Here is a 25,892-nt window from a genome sequence, read left to right on the forward strand (position 1 = left end):
ACTAACCATCATGGAATGCAAGCTAGTTAAAAAGGAGAGTCAATTAAAAATCTTTAATTTGGGCAATAAACAGATAAGCACAATCATTACATTAATCAATGATGCCCCAGGCCACTGCTTTCAAACTTTACTGTGCACAGGAATCACCTGGGGGGTCTTGTTAAATTGCAAATTCCAGTTGAGTTGGGACAGGGCATGAAATTCTGCATTTCTAACAAGCTTCCAATTGATGATGAAGAGGCTAGTCCATGTATCATACTTGCTATAGCAAGCACTTGTTTGGCACTGGTAAATGATCTGATGCATGTTTTAGTAGGACTTAGTATTCAGTGATTTGGATAAGAGATAACCAGGAATATGTTTGATCTGAAATACTAACTGGAAGAATTCATTTCTGACTCTTTGGCTTTGGTAATTTACATTTACCAAAATAAATGGCACATACTCCTTTTCAGGCATTAAATTCCCAGTACTCATCTCGGAAATCCTTTTTAAAGAAGAGATTTCAGGTATCAGAATGTCACCAAAAAGAAAATGGATCAAATTAATTCTCTAATAAAGTCCTCTGACCTGCTCAGCAGACCTTAGCATAAGACTAATTTTGGATCCCTTCCCTTTCCTCAGCAATGGGATGTGGGAATAAATATTACAAGCATAGGTCAATAATTTTGTGAATTCAAAGATCACCAGCATGATAAAGTCTGAGTTGAAAAAAAATCGGCCTGGTACAAATTGAATTCTGAGGAAACTGTTTTTGAAAGCATCTCTGGAAATCTTGAAAATGATGTGCTATGTCACAGGAGAAAGATACTTTTGAGAAGCTCCTTTATGTTTATAATTTCCTTGGAACCTGGTTGGGAAAGGAGAGAATGAACTGCCTAAGTCATGAAGATTGTTAACTTCTCTGTTACTGCTCACCTGCTTTGATCATATGTGCTTCACAATTCAGGTTAATTTCACCCTAAATTTTCATAGGAACGCTAGAATTATTGTGCTGAAAAACAGTTCTGAAAGCTCAGGGTTAAGGAAAGTTTAAAAATCAGTTGCTTGCAGATCTTCTCAGAGACCTTACTATGTTCACATTGGGCCCTCTAAGAAAGGTCCACAGGACATAGATTTTCCAACCAGATTTGACCATGAACCTTGTTTTACAAGAAATATCTCTTGAGATAAGCATTTGGCAGACTTCACTTTAAGAAATGCTGATCTAGGGGAGCTGGGACAAAGTTTGTCTTAGTGACTTTGAATTAACAGAATATTCTAATCTCTCATCATCCACAAGATGATAAAAATGGGTGTGGGTGTACAAATGGGGTGGAAGTTTCTAGAAACCTGTTAGTTAAAACCCTTTTGGTAAGGTGAAGGTGTTAGCCCCTAGGGATTTAGAGGGAAAACTAACAAAAGCCAATGATACTTATTAAGATATCAAATTTCCAAACAAACCGTATCTGTAGGTGCTCAAAAGCTTCCCTGAGACAATGGTAAAATTTGCTATTTCTATTCCTCAGAGTTTCATCTGTAAAATGAGTATAGAGAGGTCTACCTCATAGGCTGGTTGCAAAAACTGAAAGGGACAATGCATGCAAAGGCACTAGCACATGTAAGAAGCACGGAGATGGTAGTTTGTTTTTTATCATTAAAAGTTTTTTTTTTTAAGTCCTCAAGGTGACACCTTCCTTTTGTTGTACAGGTTTTCAAGAAGGTGGTAGGTTCATGTTGAGATCATAATGGGGGAAGATTTAAAAAATATGCATTCTTGACCCCTACTCAGTGCTGGTGAGCCATAACTTAGTGATAACGAGGAGGGATTCATGTATATTTTTAAATGTTTCTCCTGTGGTGATTATGGCACATCTTGAACACCTGTAATGTATTTGGGGGCAAATCCCTAAACTGTGATCCCATGTCTCCTCGAGTATGTAGTAGTCCTCAAGTATGTTCCTTGGAATAAAAGATTTCTGTGATTAAATGTTTAGAAATGCTACATACTAGTACCTGTCCCCTCTCCTCCTTGGGCTTGCCAAAGTACCTGAGAAGTCTAGCAGGGATATTTGAAATATCTGAAAATTTGTAATATGATATCTTCTTTCTTTTTGATTTTGCAAAATATATTTTTCTTGCAACTCTCATCAATGTCTGCTCAACACATTTGAGAAATGCTATAGTATAGAGTTAGAAGAGAATTCTACTTACATTGAGAAGTCTTTTTGCATTGATGACGTAAGGGAGAAGCAAGATAGCAAAGAGCAGCCCAAATTCTCCTTCTCAGGAGACTAAGCCTATTTCTATTCTTCCTACCATGTGCTACTTACATGTGAAAAGAATATTGAAAATGATAAATGTGTGCATTCAAGTAAACATCACTGGGTAAACTCTGGGTAATAGTCAACAGGCCAGGGAGGTGAGCTACTACAAACCCTAAGAGCTGAGACTTTGGATAAACCTGGTTTTGAATCTTGGTTCAAACACTTCCTGGCTCAGTGACCTTGGACAATTATGTACCCTTCCTATGTTTCATTTTCCTCAGGTGTATAATGGGGACAATAATAGCCCTCTCACTGGGGATTTGTGAGGATAAAGGAGATAGTCATGCAAAGCCCTCAGTAAGGATTTAATAAAAGTACATCATTATTATAACTATTATTACAGAAATGGAAAAACACACTAAGCAAAGTCAAGGGGAGAACGAAGGAACAGAATAGAGAATGCTAAAAACCTTGAAGCTCAAATAAATCTTCCCTTCAAAATGAATTTAATTTTTTTTTTTTGGTAAGTCATTTTGCCAAGTACCCTGTGAGAATTTAGGGTTAGAGTTTGAGAGATGTTATTAAATTGGTAGGTCTACAGCACTGGAGTGTGAATGACCCTTTCATCTGGCTCTTCATTGCAGTTAAATCTCAAACTATCTGGCTAATTAACATACAAGAAACAGAGTGGGAGCTGCTGCCAAAGACAAAAAGAGAGGCTACTGGTTGAAACTCAACAACCCTAGAAACCCACTGTCTGAGAGAGAATAAAGAGGACTCAGAGCAGAGATGAGGAGGTTGGGGATGGACAGCAGAGGGGAGGTTCGTAAGCAAACACAAGTTTCACTGCTTCCAGAGCTTTGTAAAAAAATGAAATAGAATAGAAAGTCTCAGAGTGCTTTGCATGTAGTATGGCCCAGGTGGAAATTTTACATCTCACATACACACATCTGTGTGTGTGTGTGTGTGTGTGTGTGTGTGTGTGTTGCATATGCATAATGTGTGCTTCTTACTGTGAATTATGGTTAAAGAAGCTTAAAAGTCCCTGATCTAGAGGACAGGCCACAGGGCCCTGAGCCAGAAAATAGATTGCTGTGCATCTAGAATGGCTTTGTGAACTTTCCCCAGATCCTGCCCTTGTAAACTCTAGGGTGATTTGGTAAATGTGGTGAGGACAAGCAAGGGAGAGAAAACTGAGTCATCTAGCACCAGTGCAGTGACTGACTTGAGTGGAGCCTGGAGACCAATGGAAAGACTGAACTTGTGAAATGACAAGAAAAGCAGATGGCAGCCATGTGGTCATGGTGGTTTCCATGGTCTGGGCTGTAAATGCAGCCGAGGTATCAGCAACTATGCACCAAGCCCTATATTTCGCTCCCTCCTTCCTTTATCTCATGTGAATCTGACAGCAGAACTAGGGGAGAACCATGCAGGGGTGAGAGAACAGACTTCTGATGACTGAATCCATCATACAAAAGAGACTGTGTGAGAACTGCTCATCTGGTGCTTTGGGAGGGGCAAAGTGAGGTATGAGGAGTTGTTTTCTCTTGAGAAGTTTCAATCTAGATAACCCAACTCAAGCTAATGAAAATCTCTGAGGAATGAAGCACTTGCCTTCTCACCCCTAAATCCCGACTCATCCAATTTCTCTCCTGCCAAAGGCTGGCAGAATGGAGAAAGTGAAAGAATTTTATTCTTTCCCATGGGCAGAGAAAGATTCCAGATTGAAAAATCAATGCTTTCAAGGGAATTTTGAATTAAAAAGTGGAATATCAATCACACCTAGTTTCAATTACTCAACACATATTGCCTATGAACACTATTGATATTTACTGCAGACTATTTACTGGTCTCTTACTATGTGTCTAACTTCATGCTAAGTAATTCCTATACATATTGTTTAGTCATCAGAATCACTGTAATGAAGAATATACTATTTTTATACCCATTTTCCAGATGAGGGAATAAAGATGTGAGAGAGTAGTAACTTGCTTGAGGTGAGAATGCTAATAAATGGTAGGGTTAGACTTTGAGTTCAGCTCTGTCAGCCTCCAGAGCCTGAGCTCTTAACCTCCAGAAAGTAACGACTTCCCCATGACATTCAAGGTATCATATGTGTAAGTGTGGGGGTTAAATAAAGAAGCTGACAAATGTTTCCTGTTTCTTAAGGAGGGAAGGTAAAATGTACACAAGTGGAAAAATAATTAACAATACCTTCATGTAAGCTTATGCTGGGGTCAAAGCAGTACTAGAGAAGATTCAGGGAGGGAGAGGTTGAGGGAGCAGAACTGGGCAGGATGGGCAGGGACTGCATAAGCATGGAAAGCAGGTTGGTCACAAGGGTAATTGAGTAGATATTAGACTCCTTGGTTTCGAGCAGAGACCATAGTTTCCTTAAACAGAGTGGGTTCCCATTTAGGAACTCAGGTTTTCAGGAAGTTATTTAACTTTCCTAACCCTCAGTTTCCCCATCTGTGGTACAGGGATAATACCCAGTAAAAGGCTTGCTGGGAAGATTAAGTGTACCTAAGTGCTTGGCATCAGGAGGCAACGTCTACTTTCTCTCTTGCCACTAGATTGAGTTCAGTTTTCTAGTAGAGTTGGCTTGCTTCTTCTCTTTGACCTCACCTTTGAAAATCTTAGAAAGAGCCTTACCTGCTGTGAGAAGCCCTTCACAACACTCCTTTGTTTGAGGTTTGTCTCTCCATCCAAGTTGGCAGTTTCCAGGTGGCAGATCCCATTAGGGTCTGAAGAGAAGAGGAGGAGTATGTCTGCTGGGATGATCTCGTTGCATTGCATTTGGATGAAGTCGCCCACACGCACATCCTTCCAGCGCTTCTGCACATAGCTCCGCTCTTTTCTTGGGTGGGAGAACAATAGGAGTCAGAGTGAGTTTTAAGGTTCTCTAGAAAATTAAATGAGAAGGGAAGAACGTCCCACCTGTGTCTAAATGTCCCCCAGGAAGCCTGTCACAAGAAGGTTTGGTATTTTATCTTGCCCCAAATGACCACCATCATAATCTCTTTGGAAAATCTAAGCATGACCTACAGAATACCACTAGTAGAAGATCTGTCCTCATTATCATTTAGAGTTTTGGTTGACTGCTGGCTGTTGACTCTGCTCAGTTTTGCTTCCTAGCAGAAGAAGGAAGAGGGAGATGGTGACTATCTAGTCATGTTATTATTATATTATTATTACAGTACTCTTAATACACATAATTTTCCAGAATAGCTAGTCAACCTGTAGAAAGCAGGTTGCAAGAAAAGATTATTTCTAATTATTAGAGGAAAGTGACAGTAGGAAAGTGAGGATATAGACCATTGTGGAGGAATATCTGGGGCTGTGCTGAAACAGAAAACTCTGGGCAGTCAGGGAATTAGAAAGACAGCAGCGGGAAGTCTGACAGGGTGGGACCCATGGTAATCATAGAGTCAGAGGGCTAAAGAAATCTGAGGAAATTATGAACTGTCTCTTCCCATCCAATTTATCAAGCTCAGATATAACAGTGGGAACACTTGGATGAATCACAAATGTAGCATTTCTACTGTGCCAAGCATTAGTATTTGCTAATACTTTATTTACCCACTAGGATAGATATTGTTAGACCCACTTCACAAATGAGGAAACTGAGGGTCCAAAAAGTTTCCAAGGTCTTACAAAAATAGAGCTGAAATCTTAGCCCAGGTCCAACTTGGGCTACAGTTTTCACTGCTTGGAGATCCTACTGCCTCAAACGTACCCCCTCCCTCCTTGGGTCTGAAGTGGTTATGCAGCCTCAGGTTTTGTACCACCAGCAAAAGGACTCCCTACTACCTGAAGCAAGACATTCTATTTCAAGGAGCTCTCATCTTAGAAAGCCTTCTGTCTACAAAGCCAAATATTGAGCTAGTTCTGCTCTCCTGGACAGCCTGATATATTCCATCTTTTACCATTTTGTAGTTATTTTAAGGCATTCATCAGGTGTCCCCTGAAATCTTTTGGACTTGCCATGTAAAGTTTAACTTTCCAAGTGTCCTCTGTTTTTCTTGTATGACAGTTTCAAGACCTGTCCTGGAGGCGTGGGCTGTTTTGTCTAATAAGGCTGCATTTGGAAATGTTTCTCTTTAAATATGGGATGTGGAACCAAACCAATATTCTACATGTGGTCTTTTCAAATGAGCCCAGTTGGTTTGCAGCTGGATGCTTCTGAGACCAGCCAGGCCTAGGGAGGTAGGCTCTCCTTTGTTGTTTTTCTCCACTGATGCTGAGCCCCTCTGGGCGTGTTATTGCTTCAGTTTCTGTAAGAATCTGGGTGCGTGGGCATGACAAGACTACTCTTCCACAGAGAAAGAGATGTGACTGGAATTTCATTTTTCTCTTTTGACTCCATAAAAGTCCCTAAGAAGGAGAAGGGTTTGAGGTCTTGCTTCCTCTTTGGTGCCCTTTGGAGAACCCTGAATAAGCCCTCTTAAGACCCCATTGTCCTTGTCATGAAGATCCATGGATGGAACCACAAAAGACCCTGAATAGCCAAAGTACTATTGAAGAAGAAAACCAAAACAGGAAGTATCACAATCCCAGACTTTAGCCTCTATTACAAAGCTGTCATCATCAAGACAGTATGGTATTGGCACAAAAACAGACACATAGACCAATGGAATAGAATAGAGAACTCAGATTTGGACCCACAAATGTATGGCCAACTAATCTTTGACAAAGCGGGACAGAGTATCCAATGGAAAAAAGACAGCCTCTTTAACAGATGGTGCTGGGAGAACTGGACAGCAAGATGCAGAAGAAACTAGATCATTTTCTCACACCATACACAAAAATAAATTCAAAATGGATAAAGGACCTGAATGTGAGACAGGAAACCAGCAAAACCCTAGAGGAGAAAGCAGGAAACAACCTCCTTGACCTCCACCACAGCAATTTCTTACTTGACACATCCCCAAAGACAAGGGAATCAAGGGCAAAAATAAACTATTGGGACCTCATCAAGATTAAAAGCTTCTGCAAGGCAAAGTAGACAATCCATAAAACTAATAGACAACCGACGGAATGGGAAAAAATAGTTGCAAATGACATATCAGATAAAGGGTTAATATCCAAAATCTATAAGGAACTCATCAAACTCCACACCCGGAAAATAAACAACCCAGTGAAGAAATGGGTAGAAGATATGAACAGACACTTCTCCAAAGGGGACATCCAGATGGCCAACAGACACATGAAACGATGCTCAGCATCCCTCCTCATCAGGGCAATACAAATCAAAACCACACTGAGATACCACCTCACACCAGTCAGAGTGGCTAAAATGAGCAAATCAGAGAACTCGAGATGCTGGCGAGGATGTGGAGAAACGGGCACCCTCCTACACTGTTGGTGGGAATGCAAACGGGTGCAGCCCCTCTGGAAAAGTGTGGAGGTTCCTCAAAAAATTAACAATAGAACTCCCCTATGACCCAGCAATAGCACTGCTAGGAATTTACCCAAGGGATACAGGAGTGCTGATGCATAGGGGCACATGTACCCCAATGATCATAGCAGCACTCTCAACAATAGCCAAAACATGGACTAAGTGTCCATCAACGGATGAATGGATCAAGAAGATGTGGTTTATCTATACGATGGAATACTACATGGCAATGAGAAAGAATGCAATCTGGCCATGTGTAGCAACATGGATGGAACTCAAGGGTGTTATGCTGAGCAAAATAAGTCAGGCAGAGAAGGACAGATACCATATGTTTGCATGTATAAGAGGATTAGGAGGAACTTAACAGAGGACCAGGGGGAGAAGAAGAGTAAAAATAGTTGGGGAGAGGGAGGGAGGCAAACCATGAGAGACTCTTGAATGCCGAGAACAAACTGAGGGCTGATGGGTATGGGGGGAGGGGAAGGGCGGCGATGGGCATGGAGGAGGGCACTTGTGGGGATGAGCACTGGGTGTTATATGGAAACCTACTCGACAATAAACTATTTGTAAAAAAATGAAATAAATAAAAATAAATAAAACATTTTTAAAATATATAAAAAGAAATCCATGAAGAGGACTCCCCTAATCCCCTGAAATGAATGTGGTTCTATATGGAAGACCAATCAAGGGAAGATCTGATCTGAGTCTATAAAATAATCAGAGACATTAGTATTGGGGAGCAGCCTGCCATGCTAAAGACCCATAGAATTCTGTGGAAGTTCCTGTGGTTCCAGAAAGCACAGCACAGCAACTGGTACAAATCTGTCCATGGGCAATATCATCCAAATGGCTATTGAAATCACCTCTGAGGATTTGGGAAGCAATGCACCTGTAGTATTTTAGTAATATTTCTTCTTTCCATGGAAAGACATTTAACAGGTTTCTAAATGTGTTTTGATTCCATTAGCTTATTTTATCATGTTTTCCCCTGTGAAGAATAAGGACAGTTTGTCCCCCTCCCCTCACATTTGTTTCCCAGTGGCACTTGAGAAATATATTTATCTATTTGTTTATGGATACATTTAGGGTGGATACTCTCCCATCAGAAATGTGAATATTAATGTCAAATAATTCATGGTTTCTCTGCTGAGTCAGGGAAAGATTTGTTTTTTTTCTTCAGAGTAGCCCTTAGAACACCTGTTAAATGTTCAATTGTAAGATTACTTAAAGAAACGGGAATGGCCTATACTCTCCATGGGAAAAGGAATCTCACAGGATCAGAGAAAGATTGGCTTTCTCTCTTGCTTTTGTTGTTGTTGTTGTTGTTGTTTTTGAGGGGGTGTTTAAAACAAAAAAAAATCCTAAATATTGTAGCAAAATTGCCCCAAGTAATAAAGGTTTATCACTGAACTTGTCTACATTATTCTCCACCTCCCCTCTTTGAGTTCTGTGTCCTATCAGATAATGCCTTTGGGTATGGTGGGTATCAACTCATTGCTGTAGGATCAGCATTCTGACTGGCATTTGAGATTGGGTTTAGTGAGAATGCCGTTGACTCTGAGCAATATCCTGACTGCCAGCTCTTCCAGAGCACACTGATTCGGAAGACTGGAAAATGCTAGTTGGAATCGGTGCATACATAGACATATTGGAGAGAATACCAACATACCTCCAGCCATGAATAATGAATTTCATTTTTCTACTAGGACACCACTGCTTATTATTGGATCTGGGTCATAAAGATGATGGAAGATGGAGGATTATGGAGATGAGCTTGTGGTATATACATATTTATAAGTGGTCATTTTTGTGAGCTGGGCTGGTGCGTTGTCTTGTCAATTCCCATCATGATGATAGGTATCATGGGGTCAGTGAAGCCACCCAAAATGCTGTAAGTCACACCAGTCTCCGACTTCTATTATTTCTTGGGTCCTAGGGAAGTCACTGCCTTACTAGTAAAAATCACCTCTTTCCTTTATATCAATCCTCTCTTCTATGAATGACATGTGGTGGTAAAGAAACATTATTAGTCCTTGTTGTAGGCTTACTCTCCCCAAGAAAAAGACTACCCATCTCTGAGTATGCTTGTCAAATAGAACACATGCCTTGAGGCACATCCTATTATGTGTGTTTGGGAATACAGAGGCTATGGAATCAACATGATTTTGGGATGTTAGTTTTAAAAAACATGTGGGTTTTTTTGGGGGGTATACAGTTTAGTAATTTAGCTGGTACATAATTTGAATAACTATATTTATATTAACCCTAGTATAGTTATGTTATAGATTCAGTCAAATTTTAAAGAATTATTTTGGGATAAAACAATGAGACCTTTTTCACTTGGCCACTTTGTGCTAGTCTCTTGGTCCTTTGGGGTCCATTTTGTCTCCCCAACAATCAGGAGTATGAGCATGTCTATGGAAAAGGCAAGGATACATGGCCCAAGGGGGTCCAGTCAGAGAAGGTGATGAGTGGCTGAACCCACCTGATGTGGAAAATCATGCCCCTGCATTGAGTGACACCCAGATGTGGCCAGCTGCTGGCTGGGTGCCACCTGAGGAAGTCATTTGGAACAGCTGCCTCAGGTGGATGTGTCCATACACTCTTGATCACCTCCCTGCTCAGTGAGTCACACCTGGGAACCGACTGCTACTTTAGTTTCATAGGATGTTCACTGCTGTTTAAAAATAAGACAAATCAACATGGCTTGGGATGAAGACTCCATCTGGCAGATTCTGCTTCGAGGAGAAATTAAGTGGTGCAGTGCTAAATGGTTTTCTGAGAGGAGATGGGGCTTATTAAGAGGGAAATAAACAGCAAGAGAGGTTTCTAACCAACTGGAATCCATGCGGAAGCAGGTGAAAGGAGGGAAATGGGGAAGGAGAGGATGCTTAAGGCTCCATTTCTCAAGTGTGTGGGTTTTATGAAAAAGGTTTCAAGGAACTAGAGTAGAGAGGATCTATCAGGAGGTTTAGGTGTCTGTGGGACTTCCTATCCAAAACAGGATTATGAGCTGACCTCAGCTGTCTTTCTGGAAGCTTGAATGCCAGACACAGAATGGTCTGGGTAGAATCACTACTCAGGGGAATGTCAGGGAGAATGGGTGCAATGTAGGAGTTAAGAATAGATTTGAACTCCAGCTTCACAGCTTATTACCCATGTGATCTTGGGCAGGTTATTTAACTTCTAGGAGCCTTTGTTTCTTCAGTTGAAGGTATGTGCACTTGCCTCAGAAGGTTGTTGAAAGGATTGGTGACATGACCCATGTAGGGAAGTGAGCTAAGGACTTTGCATTTATTAAGTACTCAATAAATACAAATTTCTTTTATGATGATGATGATGACAATGATTGTTAATATCATGGTGAGTGCTAACCACCCCCCGACCCCCCGGTCTGCCGACCCTAGCACTCTCTTCTTCATGTTATTGGAACAATCATTTTATGCCCATGATTGCATTTTAGGGCTTGGGTCCAGGAATACAACATACAAACACAAGAAACTCTAAAAATTGAATCCTGGGGCACCTGGGTGACTCAGTCGGTTAAGCTTCTGACTTCAGCTCAGGTCATGATCTCACGGTCGTGGGTTCCAGCCTCGCGTTGGGCTCTGTGCTGTCAGCTAGCTCAGAGCCTGGAGCCTGTTTCAGATTGTGTCTCCCTCTCTCTCTGACCCTCCCCTGCTCATGCTCTCTCTCTCTCAGAAATAAATAAAACATTAAAAAAGAAATTGAATCCTTTCCCCCAAGCTCAGAAAAGAGGGATTCAGATCCAGCCAACTGAAGACTTAGGTCTCTGGCTACTGGTATAAACTCCCAGAAAAGTATATCCTTAAAATCAGTGCTGCCCACCAAGTTCATTTGCAGATGTTGACATATTGATTTTAAAGTTTATATAAAGAGACAAAAGACCCAGAATAGCCAATAAAATATTGAAGAAGAACAAAACTGGAGGACTATTACTACCTTATTTCAGAACTTCAAGCTATAGTAATCAAGACAGTGTGGTCCTGGTGAAAGAACAGATAAACAGATCAGTGGCCTGAAGAGAGAACTCAGAAACATACATATATATTTGACCCTCAATTTATTCATCTATTTATAACAGAATTTCAACTGATCTCTGACAAAGGACCAAAGGCAATATAGTAGAGCAAAGATAGTTTTTCAACAAATGGTGCTAGAACTGGATGTCCACAAATTTAGACACAGAATTTATACCCATCTCACAAATTAACTCAAAATGAATAATAAACCTAATTGCAAAATGCAAAACTATAAGAGTTTTAGAAGTTAACATAGGAAAAAATCCAGAAGACCTTGTCTATAGTGATGACTTTTTAGATACAACACCAAATGTACTATCTGTGAGACAAATAATTGATAGACTGGGCTTCATTAAAATTAAAAACTTCTGCTCTGCAGAAGATATGATCAAAAGAATGATAACACAACCACAGACTGGGAGAAAATATGTTTTTTCCAAAGATGCATCTAATAAGGGACTGAAATTTAAAATATACAAATAACTTAAAACTCAACAATAAGAAAACAAACAGCTCAACTAAAAAATGGGCAAAAGAGCTGAACAGACACCTCACCGAAGATGTGCAGATGGCAAATAAGCATATGAAAAGATGCTTCATATATGTCATCAGAGAAATGCACATTAAAATGAGACATCACTATACTCTTCTATACTCTTATTAGAACAGCCCAAATCCAGAACACTGACAACACTGAATGCTGGCAAGAACGTGGAGCCACAAGAACCCTTATTCATTGCTGGTGGGAATGCAAAATGGGATAGCCACTTTGCAAGAAATTTCAACAGTTTCTTACAAAACTAAACATACTTTTACCACACGGTACAGCAATCATGCTCCTTGGTATTTACCCAAAGAAGTTAAAAAACTTATATCCATACATAAACCTTCACAAGGGTATTTATAGTAGCTTTATTCATAATTGTCAACTTTTGGAAGCAAGAAAGATAATCTTCAGTAGGTGAGTGGACAAACTGGTATATTGAAACAATGAAATATTAATTAATGCTAAAAAGAGTAAGGTATCAAGCCACAAAAAGACAGGAAGGAAATTTAAATGCATATTAATAAGTGAAAGAAGCCAATCAGAAAGGCTACATACTACATGACTCCAACTATATGACATTCTGGAAAAGGTAAAACTATGGAGATATAAAAACATTTGGGGTTGCCAGGGGTTGTAGGAGGGGGGTGGAAAAGGTGTAAAGGCAGAACACAGAGGATTTTTAAGACAGTAAAACTATTCTGTATGATACTATAATGATGGATACATGTTACTATACATTTGCCCAAATGAACAGAATATATAACACCAAGAGTGACCCATAAACTATAGACTTTGGGTGATTATGATGTATTGTGATAAGTGTAGTACTTGTCTGGTGGGGAATGTTGATAATGGGGAAGGCTATGTATGAGTGGAGCTAGTGGTAAATGGGAAATCTCTGTACCTTTCCCTTAATTTTGCTGTGAATCAACAGTAGACTGTTCTAAAAAAAAAAAAAAAAGTCTTAATAAACAAAACAAAACAAATCAGAGCTGAAGGGATTTGATGGATTTCCATTCTACTCCTATTGTTCAGTTGAGGAAATGGAAGTTAGGAGTGACCTGGCTAACGTACACAGTGATGAAGCTTGCATTGGACTCTCTACTCTTTCTCTGGTGCCAAGAAAGAGAGCCAAGGGCCTTGTGGCTGGCTCAGGAATACTTGTACTGCCCAATTGTTTTTCCCATGGTATGCTGAGGTAGAGGCAGTCCCACAGAGTGGTTAAAAGCTTTGGAGTCCATTGAACCTGATTTGAAACCTGGAACTGTCTTACATATGGTGTTGCCTTGAATCCATTGCTTACCTATCTGACCCTCAATTTATTCATCTATCAAATGGGACGACTGAAATATATTCTATAGGTTATAGTGAGAGCTAATTAAAATATGAGAAGTGTCTAATGACCACATAGAAAATGTCATTTACTGCTGATATTATTATCATTGGAGTTATCATTAGCTTGGAGTAAACAGGGTCACTGCTGTGGAGACAGTAAACTAGAGACAGTGCTAATTGTCTACTTTTATGATGTCATATGAATAAGTGTTTTTTGGTTGTTTTTGTGGTTTTTGTTCAAGGAGGAAGCCAGCAAGAGGGCACTGAAGATTTAAAAAGGGACAACAAAGGGGTGCCTGGGTGGCACAGTTGGTTAAGCATCCGACTTCGGCTCAGGTCATGATCTCATGGCTCGTGGTTTTGAGCCCCACAATGGGCTCTGTACTGACAGCTCAGAGCCTGGAGCCTGCTCGACATTCTGTGTCACATCTGCAATTAAAGTTCTTCTTTATACAGAGAGCCCCATCTTTATATTGAAGCTCCAAGGAGCAGCCTACTCTTCAACCTCTTTGTGCACATGATTGTCACCTGCAGAAAGCAGAAATGAGCACAGAATGGCATGAAGCAATGGTGGCCATGGAAACACTGTGCTTAGGGGACAGGAGATTCACAGGTGCAATCTGTCAAGATCACATTCACAAATTATGGAGAAGCAGCCTGGGAGCATCAAAAGCATGAGATATTACCCCAAATGTTATCTTGAGGCTCTGCAGATCCAAATGCTACCTTTCACTTTCACTCCTGGGCACTAAGCATCAATGGTGCACTTTTCTTTGTCCCATTTCCTGACGTATTATGGCCCTATTTGCTGTTTCATGTATCTCTTATTTTCAACAATGTAATAAGCTTGTGGAGAGCTAGGATAACTCTGGGCTTTATATTTCTGTTTCTACATAGGGTCTGGTGGAATGTTTAGCATATGGGGAAATATTCAGTAAATATTCAGTAAGTGATTCTGTGTAGATCTGTTTTGAACATGAAGCAGTAGAAGGGAAGCTTTTCCTAACCTTTAGCCATTTTAACATCCAATCTACCTCTTTTTGTTATTAACTCACTAGGGAGACTTATGATAATATATAATACAACACAATACAATATGCTATGTGTCTTGGGCCCAGCACATGACCTACATTACTATTTAGCTGCCTAATAGTGAGACAATTTTTATTATTATGATCTCCATTTCATAGATGAGAAAACAGACACAGAAAGGTTACCTAACTTGGGTGAGGTCACATAGGTGTGTCTACCAGGACATATAAGTGACAGCCATGGGAGCTTCATGGTTTAATGTGGACCCTTGGTTCTGTATAGGAGTGAGGTACAAAGCAGATGAAGCCTCAGAAGCTGGTGACAAACAACTGAAGCTGGATTGAAAATTGGAGCCTCAACTTTTGGAATTGTGAGCTCCTTAACAGAAGCTATAAATCCTCACTTGCCAAAATATAAATCATGACTGTTGACATGAGGGCAGAGTTTCAGGGACACCTGAATTTTTGTTTTATGACTCTTCTACCCATTGAGTTTTGGAGAAGACCTAATGCATTCTATCCTGAAATGACAAATGAATTGGCCCAAATAGTTTATGGCCTTCTGTGAACACAAGGCAGGCAGTGGGAATAGGGTGGGCATTGTAAAATTGATGCTTCAGAGCAGAGCCTCATTTGCTGATGCCAAATGCGAAGCAAAGATCTGTGGGATGAAAGAAATGGTCTGCTGATCTGTAAACTCCAGCCAGTGGTATTTTTCACGTCATGCTTCATATGACACTAGATGTTTCTCTGTTGTCTGCATTTTTCAGATTCTTCCCTCAGGCCCACTTTGCTATGTTATCAAGAGCTTGGAGTTCAAGTTCTTCAGCTAAAGAGTTTGTCTTCTCTCATGTAGTTTCAAATGCTAGCCAACGGCATTTCTTCCTTAATCCTCTTGGGGTCAAGCTCATGGTAACTACTGGCTATCAAAGTTATAGAACTCTTGTTAGCAATATTTTAGCTAACATTTTCTGAATGCCAGGCTCTATGCTAAGCATTTTACATGCGTTCTCTCATTTAGTACCCACAGCAACCCCAGGACGTAGTTTTAGGATGAAAGTGTATTTACATGTCTTGATGTATAATCCTAGCAAAGCCTGAATTCTGGCTTATCAATCATCTCATCTCCTTTGGGTTTCCCAAAGAGCTGTTATCCAGAGGAAATAATAGTGAAATGGAGACCAAATATCTGCTTTGTTAATAGCCACACAAGTATGATATTCTAATGCACAATCTGTGTTAGAAGTTGCATTGGCCAACGTGCTCTAGGCTCCGAGCTGGATGAAGCCATCTAGATCCCTTGTCTGAGTGTAAATGTTGGTATGGATATGCTCAGTTGTGTTGTGGAAAAGGAGGAGGGGGAAAGAAGACCAGGTTCCAGAGGGGTTCCTTGATTTCAGATTTAAAATTCTGCCATGCAGAATTTTATGAGGGAGCACAGCATAGATTTTTGCTTTGAAGACATTGTAACCCTGCCCACCGATAAACACAGCTCAATGAATGGCCTTGATTTTTACTAATAAAATAAGCGACTCCTCCCTTGTATTTGTGGAGAGTATGGTACAAAAGTTCAAAACTCAGGCTGGGCCTGGCATCGAAAAAATTAGACTTGAAGTCACTGGAAATTAAGAAAAAAATCACTTAGTGCTACTTATGATACAGAGGCAGACTTAGACGGCTTATAAGGTTGGTGTCATTCAATTCCCGGGATTCTGGGAAATAGGTGCTAGTATTGCTCCCACTTTAGAGATGTTGAAATCAAGTCTCAAGTGATCCAATAACTACATATATTCACAGCTTTAGTAAGTGGCAGTTCTGGGACAATCCTAGGTCTGATTCTGATGTGAAAGTCCTTGAAGGCAAGCACCCAGTAAGATGTCACATTTTAAACACCATTGTTGAGAATCAATTTTCACCCTCCTTTGGCACTGTGTTGCATAGTTTATTTCTATAGCTCTGTTATTTTCAAGCACTCTTGCACATGAGCTGCACATATTTTAGCAAAATATACCATAGAGAATATGATCACTATTTAAAGATGAGATAAATGGAGCCCCAACCACTTAAGTGGCTTCACTGACATTGTACAACCTAATTGTGGTGGACCCAGGATCAGGACTTCTGGTTTCCTCATTCTCAGCTTTCCAATAATGGCAGCTCTGGTATGAAAGGCAACTGACATACAAGTAAAAACAGGCTACAGGCCTGGCTTCTTTCTTCCCACCAGAGCTAGTCACCATTGGGAAATCAGGTCCTCAGTGCCAGGCTGTCAGAAGACTGGCCACTCTCCTGTATCACCTGGAATTATTTTCTGTTATAGTAGTCACCTGACTTCAAGAAAAGAGAATTCCAAGTATTATTAAAAGAGCTAGAATTTTTAAATTTCTAATCAGAGCCATTCTTCTAAGTTTTTGACATTTCTTGATCCTAGTCTTTTTGATACCAACATAAGCCACACATACAATCTTTAGCTCACACATGAACAGGCTGTCAGCTAAAATGTGTTTCCTCTACGTGTTTAAATGCTGCTCATCTTTTGATGCCTCTTGAAATGTCACCTCTTTGGGGAAGGCTTCCCTTGGCCTTGATGTTTTCTGCAGTCAGATGAGTCACCTCGTCCCCTTAATGACTATAGCCCTTTGTACAAAGGCATGGGACATTGTGGCTGTTTACAAGTTCCTTGTGATCACTGGACTGAGAGCCCCTGGAGGGCACTCAGGGCTTACCATGTGGTATACACACCCCAGATCCCAGATGAATACTTGGGAACAAATGACTGCTCAGCTGCTGAGACACTGGAGGGCTTTTGTTTCATTACAGTATAGGAACAAAGCCCATCACAGATCTCCTCCATTCACACCTCTGCTTCCTTACCACATGTTTTCTGAATACAAATAAAAATTTACTAAGCTGAATGGAAGGATAGAAATCTCTTGCTGGGTATGGTTCCCAGGTTCATTAAACTGAGCCCTGGGAGAAACTAAGCTAATACAATTCTGAAGCTAATCTCTTCTTGAAGTCATTCCATAAATCTGATTAATGGGTCACCTTTAGACCATAAGCACAGTTGCTCTATTAAAAGAAAATGCTCTAAAAGGATTGTAATTCTGTTAACAAGGCTTCTGCTGTTTGCAAAAGGACTCTTTAACAGTATAAACTAGTCTGGGCTGTATGATGCATGGGATTGGGTTAAGCAAAATTCTAAGGACCTAGTATTCAATTAGATACAGGCACATGCATATCTTCTCCCTTCCCCCCACCCTCCGCCATCCCATGCTACAAAGATATAGTTTCTCAAATGTGTGATTCTGAGATGAAATGGATAGAGCTAGTGCTTGAGGTAGAATCTTTTATGTTGTTGTGAACAAACAAATTGTCCTTTCGGATCTTATATCCTTTGCCTAACATCCTATCATGTGTCATTGATATTTGGCAAAAGAAAATGTCCTTCGGCATCCATCAGTTAAGATAATAACTAACACTTATTTAGCATTTCCTAGCTCCTATTCTGGAGTCTTTTACAGAATTAATACACTTCAGAATTGGAAGAACTTCACTGATCTATAGTACAGACTGTCCCTAAGTGTATATATTCCTGTTAATATGGGGAAAGCAATTTGCAAAGAGTCGAGGCTCAAAAATATTTTAAGATGACGGTATTGGGTACATAAAGGTGGCCTCTTCAACATCTATTCCTCCTTCACTTGGAAACTACCATATTATTTTTTCATTTGGGTTTTACATCCTTTCTAGGTGGCACATATTCTTTCAGGGAAGCTGACTTCATGATGAACTCTGTGGTTGATGTAAAATTGAATAAGCATTATCCCTACTCACAGGGAATGGTTCAGGGATGGACCACTGGGGTCACTGAGGTATGAGGAGAGTCTGGAAAGTAAGCTTCCTTGACCTTCCAAGAATGTTCCCAGAAGTGCTTTTCTTTCCCCCTTGTGAGTTACCACATATAGATGTGAAGGCTGGAACTGTTGCAGCCATTTCACTGCCATGAGTAAAGTCTGTCTGAGGGTAAAAATGATGCAGAGGAGACTGAATGAAATGGGCAGCTAAGTGCAAGATCTAGAATTCAGATTCATGCCTGATCACCTTCCCACTTCAGAATATTTGTAGTGACTTAAAAACCAACAAGTCCCTTTGTTGTTTAAATTTGAGTTGAGGTTTCTGCTGCTTACAGCAGAGAGTATTTCAGAGGAAACAACTGAGTTATACAAAATTGGATAGGTTACTTACTGAGGGTCCTCCCAGTACCTTTACTATATTAATGTGCATTGTTAGACTCTAGAGAAGCATTAAGTATGTCCTATTTCCCAAATTTATTTTGTTGTAGATTCTATTCTTTCTAGCTCATTTCACAGGACAAGATCTAGTCTGACTCCCAGGTTTTATGAAAGTGGAAATTGAGAGGGAAGACTGGGTGGCTCAATGTTGGGAGCCATTCTGAACTCACTAGTTGAGAATACTCCTTGCGAGGTTAAGGCACGTTTGCAAGGTCTCCTGTCTTCAGATGATGACAGATATGTACCCCCACTCAATTGTTTCTGCTTGAGCACCAACCCCGAAGCACCTTGTTGACTGGTATCGGGAGTGACTTATTCTGGCCCTGATATGCTGACTGCATTGTGTGAAGGAACTTATTGTAGAAACTTCTTCTTTTGTGATTATGGAAGCAGACATTGTGTTTCCTGAGGATCCTGTTTTTCTTATACTTCTCCTTAAGCAAACAGGAGATTGACCCCTGCTCACAAAGAACTAACTTTTGCCTTTGCTATGCTAAAAACATTATCTTGTTTGTATTTGAATGCTAAAGATAACTTCCTTCCCCATTTGATAAGCATCTAAATCACCTACATCAATCACTATTGATAAAGGTTATGCATGACTCTTCTACAAATCTATGTTCTGGGAAATTTTTACATATCAGAGAATTTATCATCAGAAAATAATTGTCTAAGGCAAATGCCACTTCAATGCTGTTCCCCATACACTTAACCATAAATAAAGCTGAGACTCAGTTAGTGCAGAGATGCCTGCCTGATGATCAGAAAGAATTTCAGGGCTCTCTCACTCTTTTGCCAATACCTTCAGGGACCCCCAGACCGGCTGGAGTGGGACTCTGGCAGCTCAGTTGGTTAAGTGCCTAACTTTGGCTCAGGTCATGATCTTGTGGTTCATGAGTCTGAGTCCTGTGTCAGGCTCTGTACTGACAGCTCAGAGCCTGGAGCCTTCTTCAGATTCTGTGTCTCCCTCTCTCTCTGCTTCTCCCCTGCTTGCACTCTGTTTTTCTCTCTCAAAAATAAATAAACATTAAAATTTTTTTAGGAAGTGGAAACTGAGATAAAGGATTTAAATGACTTTCCTAAGCTGTTATTAAGATCTGGGCTTAAAGTTTAGGCCTCCTGAGTACGAGGTCTGCACTCTCAATTCAAAGTCATACCCATCTTTGCCCAAGGTTAAGGAGTTCCCTCACTGAAGATGAATCTCAAAAGATTTTAATCATTTAATCATTCTTTTGCAGAGATCCAGATTCCTAGGGCTAGGTTATAAAGCAAAGTTTGCAAATTTAGGACTCACAGGCAAAAATAAGAACTTTAGGTCAAACAAAATAGGTGTGAAGTATTTGAAAAAAAATTATATTAGGTTATTTCACTTAAATATCAGGTTATTTCAAGTAAAAATATGAACTTCTAGCTCCTTTAACAAAATTCAGACAATCTGGCAACAGTAGGTACATATTTGCACATGGTGGCCAGCTCTGCCTCCTGATGTGAGGGCCTGGATTCCCTTATTCACTACCATTCCCTGGCTAATCCTAACACTGATGCTGAGTATCAGCTCCCATTTATCAGTACACAGACAATATTGCTTTCCTCTTTGTATCAAGTCTATTTCATTCAATTACCTGTCTGGCCCTATAGTTAATTATTTTGCTATACTGAAGAAAGTAAAATTCCCCAAATTTCCAAGGTTTGGTAAGTTTGGAACAACACTGAGTTAAGGATGGACAGATTTCTTTACTGTGTATCTCAGTTCCCCCATGGAACATGGATTTGGAGGGCTAATGTATAACTTTTGATCATGAGTGTCTTATCTTCAGAGACTACCTCTTAGTCATTATTATTCCACTGAATACACTTTGGGAAATATTGTTGCTATGATAAAACCTCTTATGTGCCCCCCTGCCAGTGAACCTATGAACTAAGGTCTATTTTTGCTAGGATTGCTACCACCTTGGTTTTTCACTGTTTCCTGGAAGCTATTTTGAGAACAGAACAACAGCCTGGCCTACATTAAACCAGCTCCCAGCACAGGTCAGTCTAGGGTCTGATAAACACTGAGATTATCCCCAAGAACAGGCTTGTGATTGTAGGAGGCTTAGGGCAGAGGATTTCTGGCAGAGCAGGGAGAATAGGATCGAGCTAACTGAGGTCCACACTTATTCCTCCCTAAGGAATCAACTTCCTGGATCACCACTATGTATCTTCTCTGAGAAAAACAACTAAGGAAAAAGAAAGGTAATAAACAAAAAGTGATGGCGTGGGTTGGTGATAGTCTCTTTGAAAAAAGACAGCCTGCCAATATTTACACTCTCTATAATTTTATTAGTCAAAGGTGAGGAATGACTACATCTCAACTCTAGATGTTCAGTGTGCGAACAACATTCAAGACAGTTAAAAAACACACACACGCCCTTCAGATTAACTTTTTAAGATGTGCAGTTGTGGCCCTGCAAGCAAAGAGGCCAGAAGTGCATCTGATGCTGAGAGGAGGCATGGAGTTTTTCACAGAGGTACCCTGAAGACAAATGAATCCCTTGTATTCAATGGTCTCTCATTAAACCCTCTTATCAGCCAGCTACAAGTCAGTTACCTGCCATTCCCTGGGGAAGAGAACTCCTCCTTAGAAAGAAGCCCCTAAATGGCTACAGTGTACATCCCTTTCATCTTAAGAGTGACTAGAATGACTGCAGAATTTCTGCTTATTAGGGTTCATGAAGTCAGAGGGAAAAAGTGAGGGGATTGGTGCTTGTGGAGAGAGAGATGGACATTTTCCTTATCTGCCAAGAAGTCAAGCCCTCACCTGCTAGTGACTCAATCATCAAAGGCTAGCCCATAAAGCACTCATAAGTGGCAGTCACTCTATAAGCCCAGACTTGACTCCCTTGCTTCGTTCTTGGCTACATATGCAGTCATAAAGTTGAGACCGACAATAACTCTTATCTTATTTTCTTTCACTGGAGAAAAATATAGATATGGCTGACCAAGATCATACCCTTTCCCTAACAACCCAGTTTTGTCAACTGCTCAATGGAACCTTTGTAAAGCAACAGCACGTATAAAATAATTTTAAATAATGTGGTAAGACATGTGGTGTGCAGTTTTTCCTTTTGTTGGGACAACATCAGAGAGGAATTTTAAAGAAAGCCTTGACGATGGTGCTACTATGAGTTTTACATTATAAAAATAGAGGAATTGCAACTTGCACATTGAGCATTTATTATATATCAGACATACTGCTAAGCATTTCCCACGGATGCAATTCTCATGAGCACCCCGGGAGAGGTTTCAATTTTACAGATGACAAAACCAGGCTCAGAGAGGTTGGGTAACCTGCCTAAGGTCATGTAGTTAATGAATGATTCGACCTAGGCAGTGTGTCTCCAGTTCATCTAATACAATGCTCTTCTGGTCCCCTGAGAAATAGTGATGCCTCTTCCCACCAACGGTCTCTAAATATGCTCCAGTGCACTCATAGTCATGCTGGACTAAGAATGGAGGAGAATTTACGCAAAATTCATAAATTCTGAACACATTTGAAACAGCAAAGAAAACGCCACATAATAAAGATCTCCTAGTTTTAATAAACATGGGACTCAACCCTCTTTTTCTATGTGGTTTTTGGTTTTAGGTCATAATCCTGACTTTGTAGAATTAAACAGCTTCACTGAGATAAAATAATGCTATATCCCTATAGTATCCCCTCTATAAAAAGTAGCAGCAGTGGCAGCAGGCACAGAAAGATCTGCTGGGCCCACAAGACTTCCCCAATGGGTTTTGCTTTACCTGCTATAGATGAGACACTCTTGGTTATTGATCATTTTATCAGAGTTGTACCTCCGGAGGTCTTCCCAAGCATCCTTGATGGCAGTGACTGCCAGGATGATACAGATTGGTATCACGCCTACCTCAGGCTGGAAAGCATTGGCCACGGGAAGAAAATTCAGAACCACAATGCCCAGAAAATAGAGATTGGCAAACCGATGTAGCTGTTCAAAGATGTTCTTGGGTATGAACGACAACACAGTGTATTTGCTGGTCTTAATTTGATTCCCACAATAATGCCTGTTGGGATTCTTTTTGTAAGACCATACTTCAAAGGGCAGATTGGAGATCACTACTCGTTTCTTGTCTTCTTTCCTCTTCTGCCTTCTCTGGCCTTCCTTTTCCATTTCTGCTCAATCCGTTTCTTGAATTCTCATAGGACGACATGTGAGTTCCCCGTAAAAGAGTTTTTTCCCCTAATCAGTTCCATTGTTCAGCTGCCAGTGAGTCATGTCTCTGATATCTTTTACTTGCATTCTCAGCCAAAAATTTCTCTCTCTTCTTTCGAAAGGAAAATTAAAAATAAAAAGCTGGTTTACAAATGCTGAGGAGAAATGACAAGGAAAAAGCTGGCAGAGAACAGGTGTGCACCTGTCAGGTCACTTCCTTCTACTTGTTGAGACTCCGCCTATTGGAATGTCAACGTCACCCACAGGGATCTTCCTTTTCCACCCAGGCAGCTGAGAACAAGTGTGCCGACTCTAGGTCCTAAAACCTACCTGGTTAAGTTTTAAAAACAAGAATTTTTAGCCAAGAGCCTCAGATGCTTTAAAAATGGTTTACGTTTTCCCGTTTGAGAGACACTGCCTGTCATTCTCCAAAGAGCCACTCTTAAATTTGGTCTCCTGAGAAGATTCAGTCAATTCTAGAAATCAATTCTTGAGCTTTCAACCTTACTCCTAATAATATAACAGCTTTGTGCTGAATATTTTGAGTGTCTACGTGTGTTAAATTAAGGTTTCTCAATCTCAGCATTAGCAACATTTTGGGCTGGATGACAATTCTTTTTTGTGGGGTGCCATCCTGTATATTGTAAGATGTTTAGTATCATCCTTCTGATTTCATCCACTATATGCCATTGGCATTCTCTTCAATATGGCAACCAAAAATGTCTCCAGACAGTGTCAAATGTTTCCTCCTGGGAAAAATTACTCTGGTTGAGAATCACTGAATTAAGTGAACTTAAGCAAATAAAATGTGACAAGAGACCAACCCTTTGAGAATGCTGATGAGTTTTCATAAGCTATTTGCAAACAAGAAAACAGAACAATGATTTCTTTTACCTTTCATATATCCAGATGTTGGAGCAGTTGATCTTCTTATCAAAACAATGTCTCTTGAAGTCCTCCATGCCATCCTTGACCATGATGAGGAACAGCACAACAGCCAATGGTAACATGGTGATTTCTCTGTGGAAAACTTCCATCGAGGGCATCCAGTTGATAATGACCAGGAACAGGAAATAGAGGTTAGCCCATCTGGAAGGGACAAGAAAACTGTGAATGAAAACCATGGAAAAGAAAATATACTCTCCACACTATTTCTTCCCTATTGTTGGCCTTTATCAACTAAAATGACATTCTTTTTTAGGGTCACCTCAAGTTATGGTAAGAGTTCTGAAGCCAGATCCAGCTATATTCAAATTGTTTACTGGTTGTGTGACCTTCTGGAGCTTGTTACAACTTGTGTAAAATGGGGATAGTACTACCTACTTTAAAGACCTCTTATAAATAACACATAGGATAATATCTGTCACATACATAATAGAGGGTTCTCAATCACAGTTTCTCAATAAATGACAACTTGTAATGATAATTACAAAACTTAGGATATCTAAGTGTGTATTTTGCTTTATAATTAAAAGATGATCCTGCATGTATCATCTCAAAATTATGGCTTACATTTTTAGGTTTTCCAAGTGCATCTAGCGTCCTCTTGCCACTATGCCTTTGCACATGAAGGTCTGTCGGCAGGGACATCCTCCTGGCTCCCTTCCTGACTTCTCTGTTTTTACCAAGTTAATGCATTCTCTTCTTTCAGATTATTTCAGTTGTCACTTCTTCCTGGAAGTCTTTTCTGACTTTCTTAACTAGGCCAGATCTCCCTCTTATTTACTCTAATATCACCATATACCTCTTCTTAGAAGTATCTATCTAAATTCTAATTTGACATCAGTTTATATAATTCTTAAATTTAATGTCTGCCTCTTTCATGAGAAAATATAGTCAAAACAATGTTTCTCTCTCCTTTTCCCCTCTTGTATCTCCAGCAGTGAACACATGGCCTCACACAGTAGAATCTGATATTTATTGAATAAATGAATGAGCAAATGAATGGCAAGTCTTTTCAAGGTTCATGCATTTGGATGTTAAAGGATAGGTGGCCCAGAGGGTGGCATTTTTGTTTCAGAAATACTGGCAAATACTTGGTTAAAGCGCATATCATTAGGCCAAGCGGTTGTGTACCTATGAAACTGCTCAAAGAGATTTTGAGGCAGGAAAGTGAGCAAGGTATATTTGGTCGTGCAGATTCTGTTGCCAGAGTATCTCTTGGAGATCTCTGCCCAGTCTTGGTGGCACACACTGTTGTTGGGGAAGACCACCCGTTGCTGTGTCAGGTTGTAGCTTTGCCTCTTCTTCTCTCCGGACAACAGTGATGTGGCTTCCGATGGAGACTCGGGGAGACCATCTCTGACTCTCCACTTCCATCGGTGCCAAGATGAGTCCACTGAGAGGGCCATTTCTGGCAGAAAACTATGGTCTGAAAACAGACACACGAAGTTGTTATGGTCAGAAGAAAATATGTGGTATATAGGCTCACCTACTTGTACACCTATCCAACCAAGGTAGATTCTAGAATACAATATGAGGAAAATAGGTTCAATTGCTATAAACCATATGTTTAAGAGATACATAAAGCAAATAATCATATAAATAATATACAACTAACACTGTGATAAGTACCATGAAAGCATTTAAGGTGGGGGGAGGGTGTAGATGACCTTGTTGGGCCTATCAGGAAAAGTAAGGTCCTGTGGGCTATGAGGCCAAAGGTCAGAATGCTATCTGTGGCTTGTTCCTGATACTGAACTGTTTGTTCACCTTCCCAGTCTTCAACTTCCTCACTGTAATATGAGGAAAACTAGTCTTATTATACTTTTTTCACAAGCCTT

At 40.2% G+C, this 25,892-nt stretch overlaps 1 protein-coding gene across 1 annotated transcript in view; it reads right to left on the reverse strand.

Moving 5' to 3' along the window:
- The window catches only part of ATP10B (ATPase phospholipid transporting 10B (putative)), a 115,329-nt gene extending 89,869 nt beyond the window's left edge, over positions 1-25,460 (reverse strand). Inside the window, 3 exon segments of the mRNA XM_039245355.1 lie at positions 4,902-5,106; positions 24,004-24,198; positions 25,186-25,460. Of these exon segments, the coding sequence (XP_039101286.1) occupies positions 4,902-5,106; positions 24,004-24,198; positions 25,186-25,460 (675 nt within the window).
- Between the last annotated feature and the right edge of the window lie 432 nt (positions 25,461-25,892).

The sequence above is a fragment of the Hyaena hyaena genome, unplaced genomic scaffold, assembly GCF_003009895.1.
Source record: "Hyaena hyaena isolate Hyena2069 unplaced genomic scaffold, ASM300989v1 scaffold_253, whole genome shotgun sequence".
NCBI lineage: Eukaryota > Metazoa > Chordata > Mammalia > Carnivora > Hyaenidae > Hyaena > Hyaena hyaena.